This window comes from Orycteropus afer, unplaced genomic scaffold, assembly GCF_000298275.1.
Source record: "Orycteropus afer afer isolate SDZICR_OR568_19922 unplaced genomic scaffold, OryAfe1.0 scaffold00041, whole genome shotgun sequence".
Lineage (NCBI taxonomy): Eukaryota > Metazoa > Chordata > Mammalia > Tubulidentata > Orycteropodidae > Orycteropus > Orycteropus afer.
In genome coordinates, this window is record NW_006921628.1 from 15,357,862 (window position 1) to 15,380,061 (window position 22,200).

Here is a 22,200-nt window from a genome sequence, read left to right on the forward strand (position 1 = left end):
CTAAGGCACTTGACTGCTAACCAGAAGGCTGGTGGTTCAAATCCACCAGCCACTCCTCGGAAGGAAGGTTGGGCAATCCTACTTCTGTAGTGATGATACTGCCTTGGAAACCCAAGGAGGGGTTGCTATGAGTTGGGGCTGATTCGATGGCACATAACACCACAGTGTTTCCCATACTGATTTGACTAAAGAACAGTGTTTCATAAACCACCTATTAACATCTCTTGGGTATTTATGTTCTAGGAACGCACTTTGGAAGAAGTGTTTTGTAACGGCATTAAAAATAATATTAATCATTAATAATAATAACAGTAACGAGAGAAAACATTTAGTGAGCACTTACTATATGACAGGCACTAAACTGCTAAGCAGTTTATGTGAATTAAACTCATTTAATTCTCATAAAAAATTCATGAAGTAATTTTTGTATCTCATTTTATGTTTCTATAGTGTACATTTATATGAATTTGTACTCTATGAAAAAGGAAAAAAAGGAAATGTAGTAAGCCCATATGTAATAAATTGGCTTTTAATATTTATTATATTTTTCCTGCTTCTGATCTTTCAGTGATCCTGAAGCCCCATGGGTTCCCTAAATAAGTAATTTTTAACTGTAACTCCATGCTCTGTTTAATATCAAGTTAAATGAGAAGTGAGACATGACTCCCTGCAAAATCCTCCAACTTTAACCACAAGGTCCCTCAATAGTGACCTCTCCTATCTCTATCAGAAGGACTTGGATCCCCTCCAAAGCCCTGCTGTCCTTTAAGAAAAAAATCCCAGTTACATATCAAAATTAGATCTATGTTTGCCTGTACACAACATAACTTCTGGAACTGCTGGGCTTCTAAGTAATTGAATAAAGCTGTAACTTGTGGTCAAACCTGAATGGAAGATGGAACATAGGCCCAACACCAGCTGTTCTAAAATCCCCTGGCTCATCAACAGGACCTATCACTGCAAAATTTGGACAGACTCGAGTTTGTGACTTCTGTTAAATAGGCAGGCTCAACATCAGAGACCAACATCTAACCTTCAGCAAGAGATCAGGGAAGTATGACATTTAAGATAAAAGAATAACTGTCTTATATACCTGAACTGTTTTAGTTCAGAACAATTCTCTCTCCAATTGATGCAAACAATGAGCCCAATGTGATTAAGCCCCAGTCAGCTTCAAGAAGTACTTTTTGTATCTCATTTTATGTTTCTATAGTGTACATTTATATGAATTTGTACTCTATGAAAAAGGAGAAAAGGAAATGTAGTAAGCCCATATGTAACAACCAGCTTCTAACCAGGACTTGTCTGCCACCTGGGCCTCTCAGGGCAGGTGTGCAGTTTGTGCATTAACAAACTGACCACTGTTAACAATACCTTTCTCTGGGGCCTATTTTTCTCTGGGTATGTCGGGGATTTAGTCTTAGACCTTGCTGTGCATTGAGAAAATGGACCCCATGCCTTTAGCCTCCGTCCTCTCAAAGGAACCTACTGTTCCGAGAAAATGTATAGTTACAATTCGAATTCACACTTTTAAGTCATCTCAATCACTTAAAGCTCAATGATGTCTAAAATGAAATTTTCCTTTTGGTGGCACACCCTGACACCCTTTATCCATAGGAGATGTGGGGATAATTTATCAGAAGACTATTCTCTGATAGGCATTCATGGTCTTATGAGGTGGAGAAGGATTCGTCCTATGAACTGAATTCAGATTATTCACGAACAGCATCTCCCCACGCCCTGATAGCTTCTTAGGTATGTGAACTGCATTTAGAGTGAACTGCATTAATTTACAAGCCGATTGACGTAAGCAACTGAATAAGAAATTTGCATACCATATAGAAATGATTATAGAAATCATACTCTAAAATAAGGATTGTAACTCATGTATGGAACGGAAAGATAAAGTGAGGTGCCAACTTTGTCTTTTTAAAACAGGGTTGGTTAATCACATTAGGGCTAATTTAATAACCTGCACCTATTAAACTTTCTCATGAGTCATGAGAGTTTTGTGAGCTAAAGTTGAAGTTCTTATGTAGGAAAATTCACATTGACTTCGAGGAGTTGTTTTCCGGTGCCGAGGTGGTTTCAACCTCCATCCTTCAGTATAAAAAGACAGGATCTGTACATTCATGGAATTTCCATGCGATCACATGGAAAATGTTTGGGTAAATAAGTAAACAGAATGCTTTACATTACACCATATAGCTAATGCCCCAGCAGATGATGGAAATTCACAAATACACCATGCAGAAGATACTGTTCAGAGCCCCAGAGTTCAAAGGCAACAAAACTCAACAAATATCACTGGGCCTAGAACCCTATTGGAAAGTCCTCTAAGCAGATGGACTTATGTCAACCAAGTCAGCAGGTGCTCTTTGGGGAAAGGCTTTCTTATGGGGAGATCACAATCATTTTGGAGTCCCTGGGTGGTGATATCAGCTAATATGCTCAGCTGCTAACCCAAAAGGTTAGTGGTCCCAATCCATCAGAGGCACCTTGGAAGAAAGGCCTGGGAATCTGCTTCCCAAAAATCCATCACTGCAAACCCTGGAGAGCACAGCTCTATTTCAACACACACGGCTCACCATGAGTTAGAATCAACTTGAAGGCAAGTGGTTATGATCATTTTAGGAGCCAGAGATGGAATTTAGTGGTTTCCAAAAAGGCTGTCAGTGAAGAAGGGGCATTACTCAGATGCTGGTTTGGGACCTGGAAGGGAGTGTGGGGTTTCACAGGAGAAGGCAGAGTGGTATGAAGGAAGGAGAGAAGGTGGCAAGAAATTGAGCAGAGCATGGCCATGGGTGGGTGGGAGAAGGCTTCTTACTCTCCTAGGAGGAAACACATAGGTGTCCATGGTGACTGCCCATTAAAAGGAGGCCAGAAAGTAGCTTCTGATGCCTGGGGCTCTGTGATGAGGAAAAGACAGGCAAAGTGCTGCTTTTTAAAAGTTAACATGTGTTTTTACCCTGTACAGCTGGGTTCTGCTCTCAATGGCGCCCTTTTTCCTCTTGCTTTATTTTTAATCTCTGAAAACCATATTCCCCTCTTACTATTTGTCACTGTGTGTGACTCTAATTTTTTTCCCCCTCTCTCTCTTTCTGGGAGGGGGAAAAAATCACATTTGCCAGATTACTTACCCAAACCTTACCCTGAGGAGCCAGCCAACCCATCTCTATTAAGAGGCATAAAGGAAAAACCATTGTCCTTACAGAAGATACAGGCGACCTTGATGGGTGCCCTGGATATCTACAGATGGTTTGGGATCCACCAGCCAGGAGATAAAAAGTCTGCGTCAGGCCCCCATTGAAGCATTCAGATGGGTCCAAGACCTGAGCACATAGAGTTAAACTGTAAATTAGTCATGAGTTAATATGTGCGGCCTGGATTACCCTGCTTTGCCATTAATGCTTCCCGTCCACAAAGCTTCCTCCCCCTTTCTCTACCCTCCCCCCTTTTTTGGAGGCGACAGAATAAGAAATTAAACACTTGTGGGTTCATTCGAAAGAGTGAATGAAATTGAATAAGCTCTCAGGACTTGAGGCGCACAGCGAGCGCCTGAATGGGGCAAACCTCCTAAGTTGAATGGAGTGTCTTTTGGGACCAATTTGTCTCTTTTCACTCTTCATTCTTCCCTTTTTGCTGACAGATGTACAAAGGCGGAACTGCGCCGTGCAGCTTATCCGCATGCACCCACAGCAGCTGTCACTTTTGTTGAGCAAGTTAATCAAGCAAATGCCACCATATCCCACTTTCTATAAGGAACAACATGTTATAGACAGTAGTCTTGCTAGAAAGAGACTTTATTTTAACTTTGATTGGCTTGGTTCCCCCACCCCTCCCAATGCTTCCCCCTTCTCCCCCAAAAAAGAGGAGGGGGAAGGGGATACTTTGCCCAAGCCAACGATTTGGCTATGATAATGTTAGGTTTAATAATAGTATTGCCCGTGAAGCTGAAGACTCGTTTGGAGTTCTTTTGTGGGTATCACGGGATGCCCCAGGTCTGGAGTTTTTCGAGTGTGCTATTGTTTGCTCTGGACTGTTAGGTTGCGTGTCTCAAGTTAAAAAAGAGAACGGCTGAGGGCAGAAATAGTGTTCTCCTAGGGATGTCTTAGATTAATTTCATTTTCTTTTCCTTTGTAAAGCAGGTTGTGCTATTTACATATTTCTTTTGATAACCCTCCTTGCCTGGCCAAGCTTACAAAGGCTGCTAAAGACACACTAGCCCTTCTTTGTGCTTTTTGCTGTTGGTAAGTTCTTTAAGCTGGATGCCCAAATTTATTTCTAATGTGCGCACCAACAAATGCAAACAGCCTCCGTTTCTCCAAATCTGTGGAAGCAAAGTGTGTGTGTGGGTGCTTTAAAAGAAATTCCTTCATCTCCACATCCACGTCCCCCTGGGCCTTAGGCACCAATGTTTGGTGGTGGGCAGAACAACAGGCAGGAGGAGTGGGAGAGTGAGTATCATGAATCTGTGTGGCACGCTGACCTCAGCCACTGCCCCTGAGCCCCCACTCACTTAGGAAAGTGAATGCCAAAACCAGGCATATTTTGAATAAACAAACTCTCTAGAAACAATGTAGACAGACCACTCTCCACTGGCAAAGGGATTTGCCATTTTCGAGGGTTGATTAATAGCTGATGATCTATCTGCTGAGCTCTTTAAAGCTTTCAGAGGGGAAAAAAGCAAAGCAAAGCAAACCAAACCACCTTCCTTCCTTCTTTCCTCTCTCCTTTCATTTTTCCCTCCTTTCTTTCATCGCCTTGTCACATTGTTTATTGTAAGTTTTGGCTGGAAATAAATCAAGGAAGGACTTAGGTGATACCCGATCACAAAATCTCACATTGCTGACATCTTAGGTATTACTGGGTAATGACCGTGTAATGATTTAGTTGCAACTACATTTGTATTATGCACAGATTGTATAACCATATTATTCTGTAATTTTGTATTATTTCCCCTGCAACCCCTAAAAGTATTGCTGATCTGTGAAACCTCATCGTGCCATTGAAAACTTAGCTATATGGGTAGAGGAGTTAACAGGGCCTCAAAGGGAAATCTTGGGCATTGTTGCTTAATAATACCACTGTGTCAAGCTTTGCTTAAGGAACTTAAGCTGCCACCCTAAACCGTTTATCAACTGTCTGGGATGTAATGGTGTTGCGTTACCATCATTCCCCCCTAAATAAACCACAAAACTTTATTCTTGTGGTATAAAAGATCTTAGATGGAACACAGAGGAAAATATGGGCTGAAAGCTGAAACCCACCCCTTAGTTGGGGCTAGGTAGAAGTGGTTTTTGCAGCACATATGGTATACAAGATTTCCCCCTGTGCTGTGGTCCCTCTCAGCTGAGCATAGAGTCTCACCCCGAAGTAGGCTACAATAGCACTTTCTGGGGTCTCCCATCTTTAGGTCTCTAGGTTCTACTGGTGCTCATGGAACTTGGGTCCAGTGACAGTGTCCTCACACTCAGAAGGAGGCTGCCTCCATGGGCTTCACTGAAGCCTGATTAGCCTTGCAACTTCCACCATTGTTAGTGGACAAGTCATTACTAATGAGCCATGTTCTAACCATTAAAAAAAAAAAAAAAAAAACCCTCACTGCTGTCAAGTTGATTCTACTCATAGTGACCCCTCCTTGGGTTTTTGAGGCAGTATCTCTATGGAAGTAGATTACCCAATCTTCCTTCCGAGGAGTAGCTGGTGGATTTGAACCGCCAGCCTTCTGGTTAGGCAGTAGGCTACCAGAGTTTTGAGTTCTAACCATAAGGTCATCGAAATTTCTGCCTTGTATACTGCTGTGGTGCCATGTAGGGAATAGGGACTCCATTACAGGAAGACCCCAGTGGTTGAATTTGGGCCCCAGAGAACTCTGAAGTAGAGGCTTTTGGGATGGGGAGCACATATTTGAATAGTGTAGTTTTCCTCCCCCTAAGATATTATGGTTAGGATCCCACTGTTTGGGTCAGAAAAAAAGGGGTTTGATTTATGATTTACCACTTAGAAGGCTTCTGAGTTTTAGTGAAGTCAACTTAAATCTCAGTGAGTCAATATCATCATCTGTAAAAACCTACCTCATAATGAGGTTATGAGAATTAAATGAATTCTGTAAGTGTCTAGAACGGTGCAGACATAGCACCCATAAATATTGGTTCTCATCAGTCTCAAAAGCTGTAAAGTGGGGATCATTAAGATACCTATCTCCAGTGCTGCTAAGAGGATTTAAGAGAAATAATGCCTGTAACAAGAAGATGCTATTATCTCCAGTTTACCCACAGGAAAAGTTACACTTGATGAACTCTAAATAAATGTTATCATTGTTGTTATTAAACAGCCAATTCTTAGAACCCTCAATGAATTAGAATCCTTCCTCTTCATTAGCACACACCTTTTTGGAGAAAGTTGCCCCTCTCTTCTTGACCAAAAGTCATCTCTGGGATTTAATCAAAAGAGTAGTGTTCACAATGGGCTTTGGGGAAAATAAATATTTTAGCCCCATCTTCTTGAGGCATGCATGGTGTGTTGTGGAACGAGCACTGGATCTGGAATCTGGGAAAATACTAGTAGTATGAGACCAATTCACAAAGCACCTAACAACAACAACAAAACCAAACTTGTTGTCAAGTCAGTTCCAACTCATAATGACTCTGGAAGAGAGTAGAACTGCCCCATAGGGTTTCTAAGGCTGTAATCTTTATGGAGTAAATTGCCGTATCTTCCTCCCACAGAGCAGCTGGTGGATTCAAACCACTGACCTTTTAGTTAGCAGCCAAGTTCTTAACCTCTGCACGATGAGGGCTCCTTATTAATGGTAAAATCCTGGGTAATTCTCTCTTTTTACATCTTCATGGCTGAGTGGTTAAGCAGGGGTTAAGCAGGGTGAAGAAAGAGCTTTGAATGACTTTAAGCCAGAAGACCAGATTCTGCTTCAAGTGCTCAGTAAGGCAGAAAACAGAACTAAGACATTTTAGAATTGTTTCAAGAGTAGGAGTTGAAACAAAAAAGTTTTGCAAATTAATCTTCAAATTAACCAAAAAACCAAATGGGCCCATACAATTTGTTCTCCAATCAATTAACCTGAGTACTGTATTGTAAGGTATCTGAAACAGTCAAGTGACAATTGTAAAAATTCGGAGTGAATTTTTACTATTAAAGGATTTACATTAAAGGATTTAATGACTATTTTCGAGTTAGATATTGGATATAGAAACAAACTTGACAAGGTACATGAGGTACTAGGAGGGGGGTTGTTGTTGTTGTTACGTGCCGTGGAGTCGGACCCGACTCATAGCAACCCCTCCTTGAGTTTCCGAGGCAGTATCACTATGGAAGTAGATTGCCCAACCTTCCTTCCGAGGAGCGGCTGGTGGGTTTGAACTGCTAGCCTTCTGGTTAGCAGTCAAGTGCCTTAGGCACTACACTACACAGCCCTGGCTAATCTGCACATGTTAAAAGCCAAAACAACACATATTCACGTAATTTAGCCCTCAGATTACGGAGCAGCAATTGCCTACAAAGCAAAGAAATATCCAGATAAGACTTCTTTTAAAGCTTAAAAAGAAAAGCTGTCACTCTGATGACTAACATGCATCTGACCTAGGCCTTGTTATTTTCATTTGCCTTATATGCATGTGAAAGCTAGACAATGAAAAAGGAAGACCGAAGAAGAATTGATGTATTTTGAATTACATATTGGCAAAGAACACTGAATATAGCATGGAGTGCTAGAAGAACGAACAGATCTGTTTTGGAGGAGGAACAGCCAGAATGCTTCTTAGAATTGAGGATGGTGAGGCTTCATCTTGCTTAATTTGAACTTGTTATCAGGAAGGACCAAATCCTCATGCTTGGTAAGGTAGAGGCCAATCTTCAACAAGATGGGCTGACACAGAAGCTACAACAATGGGCTGAAATATACCTACTATTGTGAGGATGGTGTGGGCCCAGATAACATTTCCTTCTGTTATACACAGCGTTACTACCAGTCAGCGCCGACTCCACAGCACCTGACAGCAGGAGATTGGATCATCAGAACCCAGGTGAAGCCATTCTCTTTCTATGTTCTGAAAGGGCCTCTCCAAAGGAAAACTCTGCTAAGGCTAATGAACACATAGTGTTGGTGAGTCAGACACTCCCAAAGAGCTAATAATGTCTCCTTGCTTAGTGCCTGAGCATGAAAACTCAACTTCTCTCTCCTCTGCAAATGCTGGTGTCCTACTTCCAAAAAACTAGCCAATAAAAATCTTATGGATCACAATAATCTGATCCACAACCACTCATGTGGATATCACAGGACCAGGCAGATATTCATTCCTTTGGACATGGGTTCACCAAGAAGTCAAGGGCCAACTTGATGGTAACAAACAACCACCACCACTGCTGATAACGAAGACAACACTAACATCAATAACAATGAGACATTTATGGAACAATTTCTATATGCCAGGCACTGGAATTTGTGCTTTACAGACATAGTCCTCCTAATCCAAAATAAATAAATGAATAAAATAAAAAAGAAAAACCTTACTGCCATCAAGTCGACTCCAACTCATCATGACACCCCCCAACTGGGTTTCCGAAGCAGTAAATCTTTATGGAAGTAGATTGCCTAGTCTTCCTTCTGTGGATTGGCTGGTGGGTTTGAACGGCCAACCTTCTGGTTAGCAGTAAAATGCCTTAGGCACTATGCCACCAGATCTTCTTAATCCAAATAACCAGGTACTGTTTTTATTCCCATTTTTGCAGAGGAGGAAATTGAGGCTTGGTGAGGTTAAGGAGCTTATTTAAAGTCACACAGCTAATCAGTGACAGACCCAGAAATTAAATTTTGGGATGTCTGACTGCAAAGCCCATCCTGTTCATTTCTGATTAGTTCAAAGAACAAGTCCCTTAAAAACGTGAAGAGGCATCTTCTAGTGGAAGGAAGCTGCAGTGATTTATGTAACTGACAAGATCCGAGTTTTTATTAAACTATTGAAGCTCTGTGGGAACAATGCATACTCGCTGCCATGGAGTCGAATCTGACTCATAGTGACCCCTCCTTGGGTTTCCAGGGCAGTATCTCTACGGAAGTAGATTGCCCAGTCTTCCTCCCGAGGAAACAATGCATGAGTGAGTGTTAAATTCATGCTGAGAAAATTAAGTGTTAATGATTCTTTGGTTTTTATTTTTTAGACCCTAAGATGTTTTTGAATGAAGCTTGTCAAATGGATTTCTGAGGCTGGTTTCTGAAATACCTGCCAGGTAGAGTATTCTTTAGAGATGGCCACTGGAATCCCTGGTGACAAACATAACTACAGAAAATGCTCAGGATTTATATTAAAATTGAAGCTCAAATAGCCCATGCTATTAAAGATAAAAAGAACTTGCATAGGTGGAGGTGTCACTTAGAGTAGAGTTTTTAACCTCACAGTATGGACATGTGGGACTGGCTAATTCCCTGTTGTGGATAGCTGTTCTATAGACTGCAGGATGTTTAGCAGAATCCTTGGCCTTGACTCACAGGATACCAATAGCATGCCCTCTCCCATAGTTACAAAACCATCTGTTGATACTGGTGAACGTCACCTGGAGTAGGTCGGGGCAAAATCACCCTTGATGGAGAAACACTGACTTGAGTTTCCAAAACTAGTGAAGCAGCTGGTAACCTGGCTTTTTTTTTTTTTCCTTCAACAGGATGTTTCCCTAGTTCTAAGAATGAATTTCCTGAACAAAAGGGAGTAGTAGTTCTTTTTCTTAAAAGATGATTTCAAAAATTTTGAGAAAGCAACTCATGACTTTGGCTTGTCTACTTAACATAACATTTATTCCTTCTAAAATATTTTTACATGAATAATGAGAGGGGCTTTTGTACCCTGGTTGGCATTGCTGATCTGGTAATTAATAATCCTCCATCCTGGGCAGGATGAGAAGATTTGTTGGTACAATTGGCTTTAATCCAGGGATAGCTAGAATGAAAATCTCTGCCAGAGGCAGTCAAGGTAACCCAATATGGCAAATGACACTAGCACTGTAAGTCTCTGGATACAGGAATATGCTTAGTGGAGGCATATCACTAGACTGCATTAACCAGATTTTTAGTTATCTCACAGGAGTTTAATAGAAGAATGAGAGGCTTTTAACATTCTCTTCTGAATTGGGGATTTGGAATGAATGAAGTATTTAAGTTGAGCCTTCTTTTCAGGTTTTTGGTCACACGAAAAAAAAAACTTTCAGCCACCTAGTAGAAGCAATGACTTCTTACTAAAGTCCAGGTGGGATTATAAGAAGGAAAGAAAAGAAAAGTGACCAGGGAAGCCAAGATAGAAATCCACACTGCTGATCTAACACACTGCTCCACATCCTAGCCTTGGCTCCAGGAGTGGCTGTCCTGGGGAGATACACTAAGTCAGGATGACGAGAGTCCTGGATGGCTCACAAATTTTTCCAGTCACAGCATGAAGTTCCCCAAATAGAATCTACTTCAGCTCCTGGCACAGAGTCTCAGGCTAACTTCTTTAGTAATACTTTTAACAATTTCTAAACTCAACTTTGTCACCATTGTTTGTACAACATACTATTCACGTTTGATCCCTGGGTGGCGGGCACACACGGTTTGCATTCGACGACTAACCTAAAGGCTAGCAGTCGGAAGCCATCCGGCAGTACCACAGCAGAAAGGCCTGGCCTGGTGATCTGCTTCAGTAAAGATTACAGCCAAGAAAAGTCCATCGAGCAGTTCTGTTCTGTAACATGTGGGATCACCATGAGTCAGCATCACCTGGAGAGCAGTATTTGTGGTTTTAATCCCATGTGTGTGGTGGTGGTGGCAGCAAAGGGACACCTGACCTGCAAAGAAGAGCTACCTTTAACCAATAAGTTAGCATGAACTTCTTTTCTGGTTTATCTAGATCAGTCATTCTCAACTGGGGGTGATTTTGTCCCCCAGGGCTATTTGGCTGTGTTGGGAGACACTTTTCATTGTCACCACGAAGGGGAGTGCTACTGGCATCTAGTGGGTAGAGGCCTGGGATCCTGTGCACTATTCTTCAAAGTCTAGACCTCCAAAACTAAACCAAACCAAATCACTGCTGTCAAGTCAGATCTGACTCATAGCAACCCCTCCTTGAGTTTCTGAGGTGGTATCACTATGGAAGTAGATTGCTCAATCTTCCTTCCAAGGAGTGGCTGGTGGGTTTGAACTGCCAGCCTTCTGGTTAGCAGTCAAATGCCTCAGGCACTACTCCACCAGAAGAGTTATCTGGCCCCAAATTTTAATAGTGTTGAGAGTGAGAAACATTGCCCTAGATGTGTTTTTAAAACTAAGAGTTGTGAACAATTAGTGTACAGTGAAATTCTATTGGCTACTGGTAACATTTTTGGAATATGGAACAGAAAATGCCAAACTGCACCACTTGTAGTAAGAATAAGTATTAGTTCCTTAACTTTTCTTTCAGTTGTGTGTAGTGTGTGTGTGTTTATGTATGTATGTGTGTGTGTGTGTGCACAGTGAGAGAGAGGTGGGAGAGAATTACTTGGTTACAATGTAAAATATGTTTCCTATTGTGAGTTAGGGAGCTCTGGTAGCATAGTGGCTAAGGCACTTGACTGCTAACCAGAAGGCTGGCGGTTCTAACCCACCAGCCACTCCTCGGAAGGAAGGTTGGGCAATCCTACTTCCGTAGTGATACTGCCTCGGAAACCCAAGGAGGGGTCGCTATGAGTCAGGGTTGACTTGATGGCACATAACAACAACAACAACATTGCGAGTTATGGGCAAGAAAGTTTGAAAGTCACATATCTAGCCCAGAACATCTCTAACTTTAATGAGCATTTGAATCACTAGAGGATTTGGTTAACATGCAGACAGTGATTTAGCTCTGGTTATGGCTAAGATTCTGCAGATCTTATAAACTCCCAGGTGATAGTGATTCTGATAGTACATGGACCATACTTTGAGTAACAAGGACCTAAATGATGCTTTAAGTCCATTTACTAAACAAAACAAAACAACAAATTAGAGCAAGGGACTCTAGGTATAGATAGATAAGAAATTTTTTTGATACTAGCCTATACCAAGCCTGGCAGGGAGATAAATAGTTACTTGGTTAATTAATGGGAAGTATTTGGGGACTTAGGACATCTCGTCTTCTGCAATAAAATGTGATAATATTTGTTCCACAAAATGTGCCTTGGCCACTCTGTGTGTATGTGTGTGTGCATGCACATGCTTGGGTGGCACGTAGAAGACTGTTGCTTTCTGCCTCCATGCCACAGTCTGCCACAAGAAAATAAAAACCCTTTTCTAAGACACAAAAGTATTGAGTGGGTCATGTTAGCAAGAATACTGTGACCTTAACGTAACAGAGCAATCAGCCTGGCTTCTTAGAATGATTAATGGAACATTCTCCTCTGGAAAAGAAAACAAATTAACTGTCTTCACCAAATGTCTCCTGGAACACAGAAAGCTGTTCTGATAAAGACACTTAAGAATACTCTTCATTGCACACAAGCTCCAGAGAAAATTCAAGACTAATTTTCTGTAAGGTTTGCCTGAAAGTAAACAAGATCTATTTCCATATACGGCTCAGTAAGGAAATCAATCATTAGATTAGAAAAGAACTATTTGAGAACTTGCCACTGAGCTGTAAATCTGTGAGGATGATACTAACAAAAGAAAACCAAATAAACACTCAATTCCTTTTTAATAGTAATAAACCATTTTACATGATTAATCCAAAATCTATCAATACCTCCCCCAAATCTTTTCTGTACATATGATTGCCAGGACTTCAAAACTCAGGAATGGAGAGAAGTATTCCCATATCCATAGGGAATAGAAATGCATCTGTATCTAAGACTCTGAAAGCAAAGGAATTAATTGCTGCTATTTACTCATTATTGTGAAGGCCAAGGGGCAAGAGAGAATTCATATTTGAATAAGACATCCATTGCAATAGGGCATCAGAGACATCAAAATACTCTTTTCCATCTCCTCCCACTTGAACAGAGCTTGCTTTCTGTCATCTCAAAGACACAAAAACTTGTATTATGAGAGCTTTACTCCCTAGGTTAAACAATCTGTTAAAAGTGCAAATATCCCCTGAAGGATAATACTTTGTAAGCCTTCTCACCTTAATAGGAGAGGAATCAACTTTTCTGCTAAAAGCAGATTTGGATGGTGGGTGGTAGAGAAACCACAAAGACACTGGGTCTTTGAAGGAGGTTGGAAGGTAAAAGTCATAAAGATAGACTTGGATTGTTTTATAATTACAGCTTAGGAAGGTCCTGAGTCTGAAGTTCACTTTTAGGAACTCAGACAGAGTTTAGAATGGTGCTGGACACATGGGTTTTCCTCAGGTCGTACTTCCCGTATGCTATACATATGTATAGGAGCTCTGGTAGCATAGTGGCTAAAGCACTTGACTGCTAACCAGAAGGCTGGCGGTTCAAACCCACCAGCCACTCCTCGGAAGGAAGGTTGGGCAATTCTACTTCCGTAGTGATACTGCCTCGGAAACCCAAGGAGGGGTCGCTATGAGTCGGGGCCGACTCGACGGCACATAACAACAACAACAACAACAACATACATATGTATGTAATATATATGTATATATGTATGTGTGTGTGTATGTATACATGTGTGTGTGTATCTATCTATATACACACACACATATACATGCATGCAGACATATACATTACATACATATGTATAGTACCCATCTGTCAGTTTGTCACACTGTGGTAACTTGTATGTTGTGATCTAGAAGCTTGCCATTGGTATTTTAAATACTAGCAGGTAACCCATAGCGGACAGGTTTCAGCAGTGCTCCCAGACTAACACAGACAAGGAAGAAAGGACTGTCTACTCAACGGCAACTAACAACAACAAATACAGTGAAACCTGTGATAGCTGGAACTTGAGGGACTGCCTTGTTTTTCTGCATCTTTCAAGTTTCCTGCCTTTGACAGTGTGCAGTATTACCACATTTCTATCGCTCTCTGATAGTGGCTTACAGATTCTGCCTTTTGCAGGTTTATCTATATAAAACCAAACTCACTGTCGTCAAGTTGGATCTGACTCATATCAACCCCTCCTTGGGTTTCTGAGGAGGTATCTCTATGGAAGTAGATTGCTCAATTTTCTTTCTGAGGAGTGGCTGGTGGGTTTGAACTGCCAGCCTTCTGGTTAGCAGTCAAGTGCCTTAGGTACTACACCACCAGAGCTCCTATATCTATATCTATCTATATATATTTGATACATATACAACATATTTAAAACAGGTCATTTAAAATATATGTATATAACAGGCAATGTTACAAACCAATATGAGAAGCATGAACCATCCCATTCTCATTTCTTCCTGACTCTGTGTCCAGTTTCCTTACTCTTCTGGGAAAAGGCTAACTCTTCTACTTTTTTAATGCATGGTTCAAGACATGATATACCTGGCAGAATTTCCTTTGAGGATCAAAATTAGGTGAAAGAATCAATTGTTACTCCTTCCCTAACTGTCCTTCCTGGTAGGTTTTGGATTTTTTTTTTTTTTTTTTTTTCCTGTTCTAAGAAACATAATCTCAGATTCTCAAGGTGGTGAACATGCTTTTTAGTCTCCTAACTGAGGATGATAGAGACAAGATCACAGTTCAATTAAAATTTGATTTGAAAAGAATCAAAAAGCTCAGTTTCAGATTGATTTGGAGGTCTTCATTTCAGATTAATAACCTCAGGGAAAATCCCAGTTGAATTAACAAAGAAACCTACCTAATGGTATGTAGGGGTATTTGTCCAAGTGAAGTCTTGAGTCTAAGACTTCACCAAAGCAGCTATAGTCACACAAGAAGTACTGTACCATGGACCTCAGATTTCCCCATCTAGTTCAGATAGCTGTACCTCAGTACATAAAATGAAACCCCTATAGCTCTTCACATTGTCAATTGGTACCCTGGACTCCATGGATTCCTTGACTTTTACTCGCCCTGCCCCCACAAACCTAGCTTTAGAAATTCTGCAGAATAATGGAAAACAGTTTTAAAAAATCCTGGTTGAATTATGCCAGATCACTAATTATGTTTAAAAGAATGGCTTATTTGAATTCAGCTAGATTTTTTTTTTCTTCCCCCAGATAAATTCTATAATTTGATAGTAAAATATTCCTCCACTCTGCAGGAGAGTTGGCCTAGCAGGCCCTTTAAAAAGTGAGTATTATAAAGAAAGGGCCAGTGCTGGCTAAAAAGAAATTTAAGGGACATCACAACCAGATGCAATGTGTGGCTTTGCACTGGCTACTAGTTTGCATAAATCAACTATAAAGAACACATTTGGGACAAGTGGGGAATTTTGAATATGGACAGTATATTAAATGAACATTTATTGACAAGGAAAATGAAGATTATTAACTTAAAAGAGGTAAAAATGGCATGTAAAATATAATCTCATTTTGGTAAAAAGTGTGTGTGTGTGTATATATATAAAAACCTGAAACAATAAACAGGTAATAATCTCTGGGTGGTGAGAACATAACATTTTCACTTTCTTATTTTTGTTTACCTGTATTTCCTAAATTTCTACAATGTACATATATTGTATCAGTAATAATAAAAGTTATCAATCTTGTAGCCTCCCCGCCCCCAGTACAAATCTGCCTCAAGTTCAAAAGGTCAATTCTGATTGATTTGCCAGAGTATTGTAGTTTTGTTGAGAGGGTAAGGCTAGGGCAGTTTAAAATCACTTGAAGGTACAACTATGAGGTGATGATGCTGATAATAAAAGACTTGAATTTTTAAGTAGGGCAGTGTACATTATTGTTATTTTATCCTCACAATAACTATAAAAAGCGAGGCTCAGAGAGGCTAAGTAATTAGACACCTAGGAAGTGGCAAAACCAGGATTTCTTCTCTTGTCTGGCTTACTTAAAAAGTCTGTCTTGACCATCACTATTCTGCCTATTTCAGAAACATATATTTTGCCAAAAGTCAAAAGCCAAAAAAAAAAAAAAGTCATCAGGCTGGTAAGTCAATTAATTCTAAGCAAGCTTGGGGTTAACATTTTAAAGTGATAGTGATACTCTTACAGCATCTTAAAACAGATATTGTCTTTTGTTTAACAAGAAGAGTGCTGGGAAAAGCATTTCCATTTTCATGATGATGATGATAATGATGAAGATGGCTCTCATTTACCAAATGCTCCCTCAGAGCCCGATGCTGCAGATGCATATGGCATCTGGCACTCTCTCTTACAACAACTCCTTGAGAAAAGTTCTACTTATTGTCCCCTCTAGGTTACAGATCAATCTACTGAGGCTCTGAGAGATTCAATATGTTGTCCAGGATCACCCAGCTGGTCATGACCAGGGATGAGGTCTGAAGGCTCTAGAGGCAAGACTCAGTCCCTATACAGTAACACCCATTTTGGGGCACTCAAGTCTGGATATTGCTTATACAGGAGTTAACTCACTATCTCAGTGTCTAGTGTTCTAATGCCTTGATTTTCTTTCATTAGCTCCTTGAACTGCGCCTAAATGCCTTGGCGAATCTCCTGCCCCTCTCCCTGCTTTGTAATTGGTAGTTTTCAGGGTGGTTTTCCTCATCTGGACAGTAGGTGATATACTTTATAGACAAAATGCAATGCTTTCCTTGTAGCCTCCTCTTCAGGACTTAATTCCTCAAGCAGGATGACTCCTACTTTGATTAACATATGTTCACATGTGTAGTACTTCTGTAATTTAATAAGGTTATTAAAATAAGGCATTCTGTGCTTTCACATACAAGTACAGTAAATACATTTAAATAGGCAGAGGCTTTAGTTTTCAAATTACCCCTTTAAAGGGAAATATTCACACTCAATTACTGTGGTGACACATAAAGTGGATAAATACACAATTTGATAATGAAAGAGCAAATGAAAATCTGTGCCAGGCAAAGAATGCTGAGCAGCAGCCCCATCCGAACTGCCGGAGCTGCCTGATTAAGTTCTTACCAGGCAGTTTGGTATGGGGCCTTTTCCTGATCTGATAACTGCCACAGAGAAGCCAAATGCAGAGTCAATCGGTGAATACTTAATCCTTCAGAAGGCAGATTAAGTATATAATTGACCTATATAATCCATGTATCATCTCTGGTCAAATGTTCCCTGGGCCAGGCTCGCAATGACACGGGGCCTGAAGAAAGCGATCGCGAGTGAGGCATTACGACCAATGTGGATTCCATCCAAGTTTGAGATGGCTTTTTAATCATTCATCTCTGAGCCTGTGAGGTTTAAGCAGATGAATTCACTCTAAGCACATCTCTTTTAATCCTGATTTTCTCCTCAGTCTGTGTCTTCAAGAAGTACAAGGAGGAAAGAAATAAATTAATTTTTGTTTAGACCTCGAAATCTTAGGTGCTTCTCTTGATGATCTGATCTCTAATTTCAAAAAGCATGTTTTTGTTTTGGGGAAGATGTTGAATTAATCACCAGAGAAGGGGGGGAAAGCCATCTGCATGATTATGGACACTCCAGCTTTAAATCGCTGCCTTCAAGTTATTCCTTGAGCCTGTTTTCCTCCTTAGCTGCTGCTTTAGGAATATGAAGATTTACTTCATATCAGTGTTTTCTATTTCCTTTCAAAGTCTCCAAAAATATCCAAGGAGGCCAAGCATCCACTTCAGCCCTGCGGCAATCTCATTTTCTTTTAAATATTTAGCATCTTTAATACAATTTAAATTCATTGTCATTGTACAGATGATTCTCCTGTTTAAATCTCGGAATCTTTTGTTTCAAAATACTATATATTGCTATTTTGCAGGAACTGAAACTATGATTGTACTTTATTTTTAGATAAAGTTTATGACTGTACTTTGTTGTTTTAGAAAAAAATTAGAGAAACAGATGAAAAATATACAGCTACACATGGGAAATACTAGGAGAAGCAGTTTGAGGATTCTTTTCCAATGGCACTTTATTTTGGAGGGGTTAGATGTTTCCTTAGGTGTATTATCAAAGAAGCTGTTAGTATTGCATAGAAAGATTATATAAATCAATTACACTGATAAACAGAGGAAATTTTCACCGCATCAAAAAAAAACCTGTTAGGCAACTTTATGTATGACTATATTTCTTCAATAAACTAGAGAATGATTATTAAAAAAAAAAAAAAAAATCAGTGAGGATGAATTTGTAAAGTCTGCTCTTCAGTTACATAATAAAAGAGATAAAAACGCAGAACATCAAAATAGAGCCCCAAATGTTATCCCGATAATCTCCCACAAGCATCCACTTCCAGCCAAAAATACAATGATGAGGCAGAGAAAAAACCGGCTCAGAGAGCACTGTTAAAACAGTTAAAACAGAAGATGCCCTCAATAAATGACCAGCTATTAGGCCAAATGCCTTCAGAAACAAACAAACACTAAATGCCATCCAGCCTTTACTAAAAGGGCAAACTCAAAAGGGTATATACATACATACATATACATACATGTATTAAAGAACAAAATCAAATAGCAAGGACTTAAAGAATTTAACAGGTAAATAAAACTGAGACTTGAAACAGCTTAAAACGCAACAGGAACCCTGAGAACATGCCTTGGAATGACAGACGCCAGCAGGAACTGAAACCCAGAGAAGGACACAACAGTCAGAACCAACAACCCCCCCCCACAAACAGCAAACAATCTTGAAGGAGATATATGTATATATTTTTCTTCATTCAAAATGCTAATTTTCTATTATTCATTTTTGCCATTTATCAAAATGCAACAATTTGGAAGAGAAACCTTACAGATCAACAAATCTTTCTCAATCGATGTCTGCCAATTGTTTAGAAACCTGTCCCAGGACCACTATCATTAAGGAATGAAGTTTAAAGAATAAGTTAATGACAAAAAGAAATTTAAGGTGGCAGGTTTCACAGACCCTTCTGCCTTAATATTCCTATTCCCTTGTTCAGTGAACACAATAATCTTGCAGAGCATATATGCAAAGAAATAAACACCATGCTTGAGGAAACAGAAGCTGAAAATAATCAAACATGTTGGTAATCTGATGTTTTGCTGCTAGATTATAGAAAAACAGTAAGTACTGAATTAAATTACTGATACTGCATGGTAATGAAGCTTTTGAGAAGCTCTGGGCTTTTCAAATGACAAATGTTTTAAATCCATGACAGATTCAATAACTTTTTTTGCACTTCATCAGTTAGGTTGCCTAGCACCAATATTCTGTAAATTAGGGGAGCAGGTTATCAGGAAAGTAAGAAAGTAAATGGCAAAGAAATTTGTTCTGTCTAAATGAACCCCTGAAGATTTTTCCCCCCATGGGGGTGGAGTGATGCACCCAAAATGATTCTAATGGCTAAGCCTTTAAATCAGATAGTCAGGAGAGTGTAACTAAGACTCCCTTGAGAAAACATAATTGGGACAGCATGAGACTAAATCTTGGGGGTTTCCATGATACTAAAGCCATTATAGGCTGGTCAGTGTTACTCAACAAGAAATTGGAGATCCTTGTGAATTTCTGAATGACCCTAAACATAGTTTTCTTTTTGAAAAACATATTCCTAGTAATATTTATTTGCATTATTCATTCAAATGAAAGGTTGGGGAGCTTGGATTTGCTTGTGTTCTTCAGCAGTTTGGCAAGTCCAGTTTTACCATCTGTGCTAGCCAAGGCTGTACACTTACTTCTTAAATCAAACTCTGGTTGTACTTTGCCTCAAAAAGAGCCACAGAAGGGGACAATTTGTCTTGCTGCCTTTAACGAGTCTACTTAATTTTATTTATTTTTTCCCTCTGCACTTCTAATTAAGAAAAGAAACAGTGAAGGGTAGGTTATTTGTCAATGAAGTGACAGGCTAAACTGCAGATTAAACATCCAATTCAGTACTAGATGTTTTTAAGTTTTAAAGAGCATGAGGTTATTCGCACACACACTCACACAGGAACACGCACGCACACACACGCACGGGCTGCACAAAACTGAGAATTAGAAAATACTGATCCAAAATAATAATAATAATAAAGGCAACCTAGGCATTGAAAAGAACAATCCACAGGCTTCTTGAAATTTTGTGGTTTGGAATTTTAATTTGGCAGAGATGGGCAGAATGTCCACATTCCTATCTCAGAGCCGAGGGCGCGGCCTGTCTGTTTTCAATGCCTATTGGATGGGTGATTGTGCCCCAAACATTCTAGGCTCTGAACTCCCATAAAGGCATGCATGCAGAGAAGGGGGAGGACCCACTGGTGAGCTTTATGCATGTATGAGGCATTCTCAGTGGATGTGGGTCATGCTAGAAGATGTACACAGGAAGATTATTTGATTCTAATTCATGCCACTTGATATAATGTGATAAAACATTTGACATGAGAGATAAGTTCCATTTTAATCCAAAAGAGAGGATGGGTGGGAATTAACAAAGTAAGAAAGGTTTTCTCAAAGAAAGGTGATGCAGAGGAGAGAGGGGTTTCGAGCACAGAAAGAGGATGACTGGGAAAGAAAAACGGGAAGGAGCCTTTTCAACACACAAGGAAAGCAAATGAGCTGGAAGACAAAGCATATAAAAGTCAGAAGCCGCAAAATCCTAAAGCAGTGCCAACAATGAGCTCGGTTAGCTATGGAATGAGAACAACAGCAACAAAAAACTCAATTTAAATAACTGAACACAATCACAGAAAAAATACAGAAACATGGATTCCATAGTAGACCAAAACATTCATGTTTGGGCTGGCACTAAAAATACAGAAACCTGGACAGAAGGGGCTCGTACTTCACGAGACAAAAGTATGCTGCACAATTAGAGCCACACGGAGACAGATACATCGGCTTCCATGCATTCTGGCTGGGTCTACACTGGCAAATTTGGTGGAAACCTGAAGCAAAATATCTGGCTCAATTAGGCAACTCGATCTGCTTTGGCCTGAAAGAAGCAAGTACTTTGAGACCAAAGCAGATTCCTTTAATTCATTAATTTTGCCTCAGTGACTTGCTTTGGCAGTGCAGATGTAGTCACAGTGGAAATAAGATTGCTTGATATCAGTTAACCCTCAGAAACGTATGTTTTTGGAAAAGTTTAAATCTGTGTCTCCCAGCACAATGTACTTGCTTGTACACCAGCTTATTCTCACAGATTTTCAGGTGGGTGTGTGGGCAGGGGCACTACAGTTTAGAATCGTAACAGCTGAGCAACTCTGGCATCAGTGTTTACGAAACCCAGGACTGAGGATTTTTAATCTTCCAGAAACAGAAGCATCTTTGAAGTGGTAACAATGCGATATTCACTTCGTATCTGCATGCCACAGCTGGTGTCCAGAGGTACCACCTCCAGGGGAGGGAGTTGGCCTCAGCCTCCCGATGAGAACATCGCCCTAAAGAGGGGCCAGATTGCCAGGAGAAGAACCATGACCAAGAAGGGTCTTTGCCAGTTAGAGAAAGCTGCCTCACAAGCTCTGTGCAGGCTCCAGCCTGCTCGCTGCAAGGCTGCGCATTGTCCTACGTATCACACAGATAGGGACCAAGACACCGCCACGCCAGAGTGGGTTCAGAACAGATGCAGGACAGATAAGAGCCTAAGGCAGAGGGAGAAGAAAAGATTTTGTTTGAATTGGGACCAATCCATTTTCTCAAAATGTGACTTATCCTCCTGTCTCTTATTTTGTCACATTTTGGAGGGTCTCCTCCTTGATCTTCAAGGAGGAGAAGGCATTTACTTACATCAAATAACCTTTCTATATACATCTCCTCATTGACCTTATCACGCAGGACATCCTGAGAGTGGCGGACAAAAGTCACGTAGGCATCGGCCACGTCCATCCCGGGTTTCTGCAAAGAAACAGGAAAACATGAAAATGGAATTTCAGACAGAGACTCTTCCTTTATCTTCTACGCGTCTTTACTGTCTCCCCTCACCCTACCCCACATTGCCTTTGTTGGATCCCCTTTACAGCCACAGTACAGCTGTCTACAATCTGTACTGGTAGAGGTTGATGGGAGAGCTTTCTGCTCTTTCCAGATATCAAGCTTGGCTAAGAAGGAAGTAAGGCTTATAGCGTCTTATAGATGTTTTCTCTACTATTAAATTTTGGGGGGTAGCAAAACTCCAATGGCTAAATGTTCACTGGAGAGACATTTTCCAGCTTTGCTTTAGATTGAAACCTCAATTATAGAATACCAAAACATTGTTTTCTGCCATCCTTTGATAGTCTTCCCTAATTCCCTTTCCTCTTAAAAAAAAAAAAAAA

General features: G+C 40.3%; 1 protein-coding gene across 1 annotated transcript in view; it reads right to left on the reverse strand.

Annotated features, from left to right (window-relative positions):
- CADPS (calcium dependent secretion activator) overlaps window positions 1–22,200 on the reverse strand; it is a 741,642-nt gene that overhangs the window by 17,983 nt on the left and 701,459 nt on the right. The window contains exon 29 of the mRNA XM_042780468.1: window positions 21,674–21,781. Within this exon, the coding sequence (XP_042636402.1) occupies window positions 21,674–21,781 (108 nt within the window). The remainder of the gene's footprint in view (window positions 1–21,673; window positions 21,782–22,200) is intronic.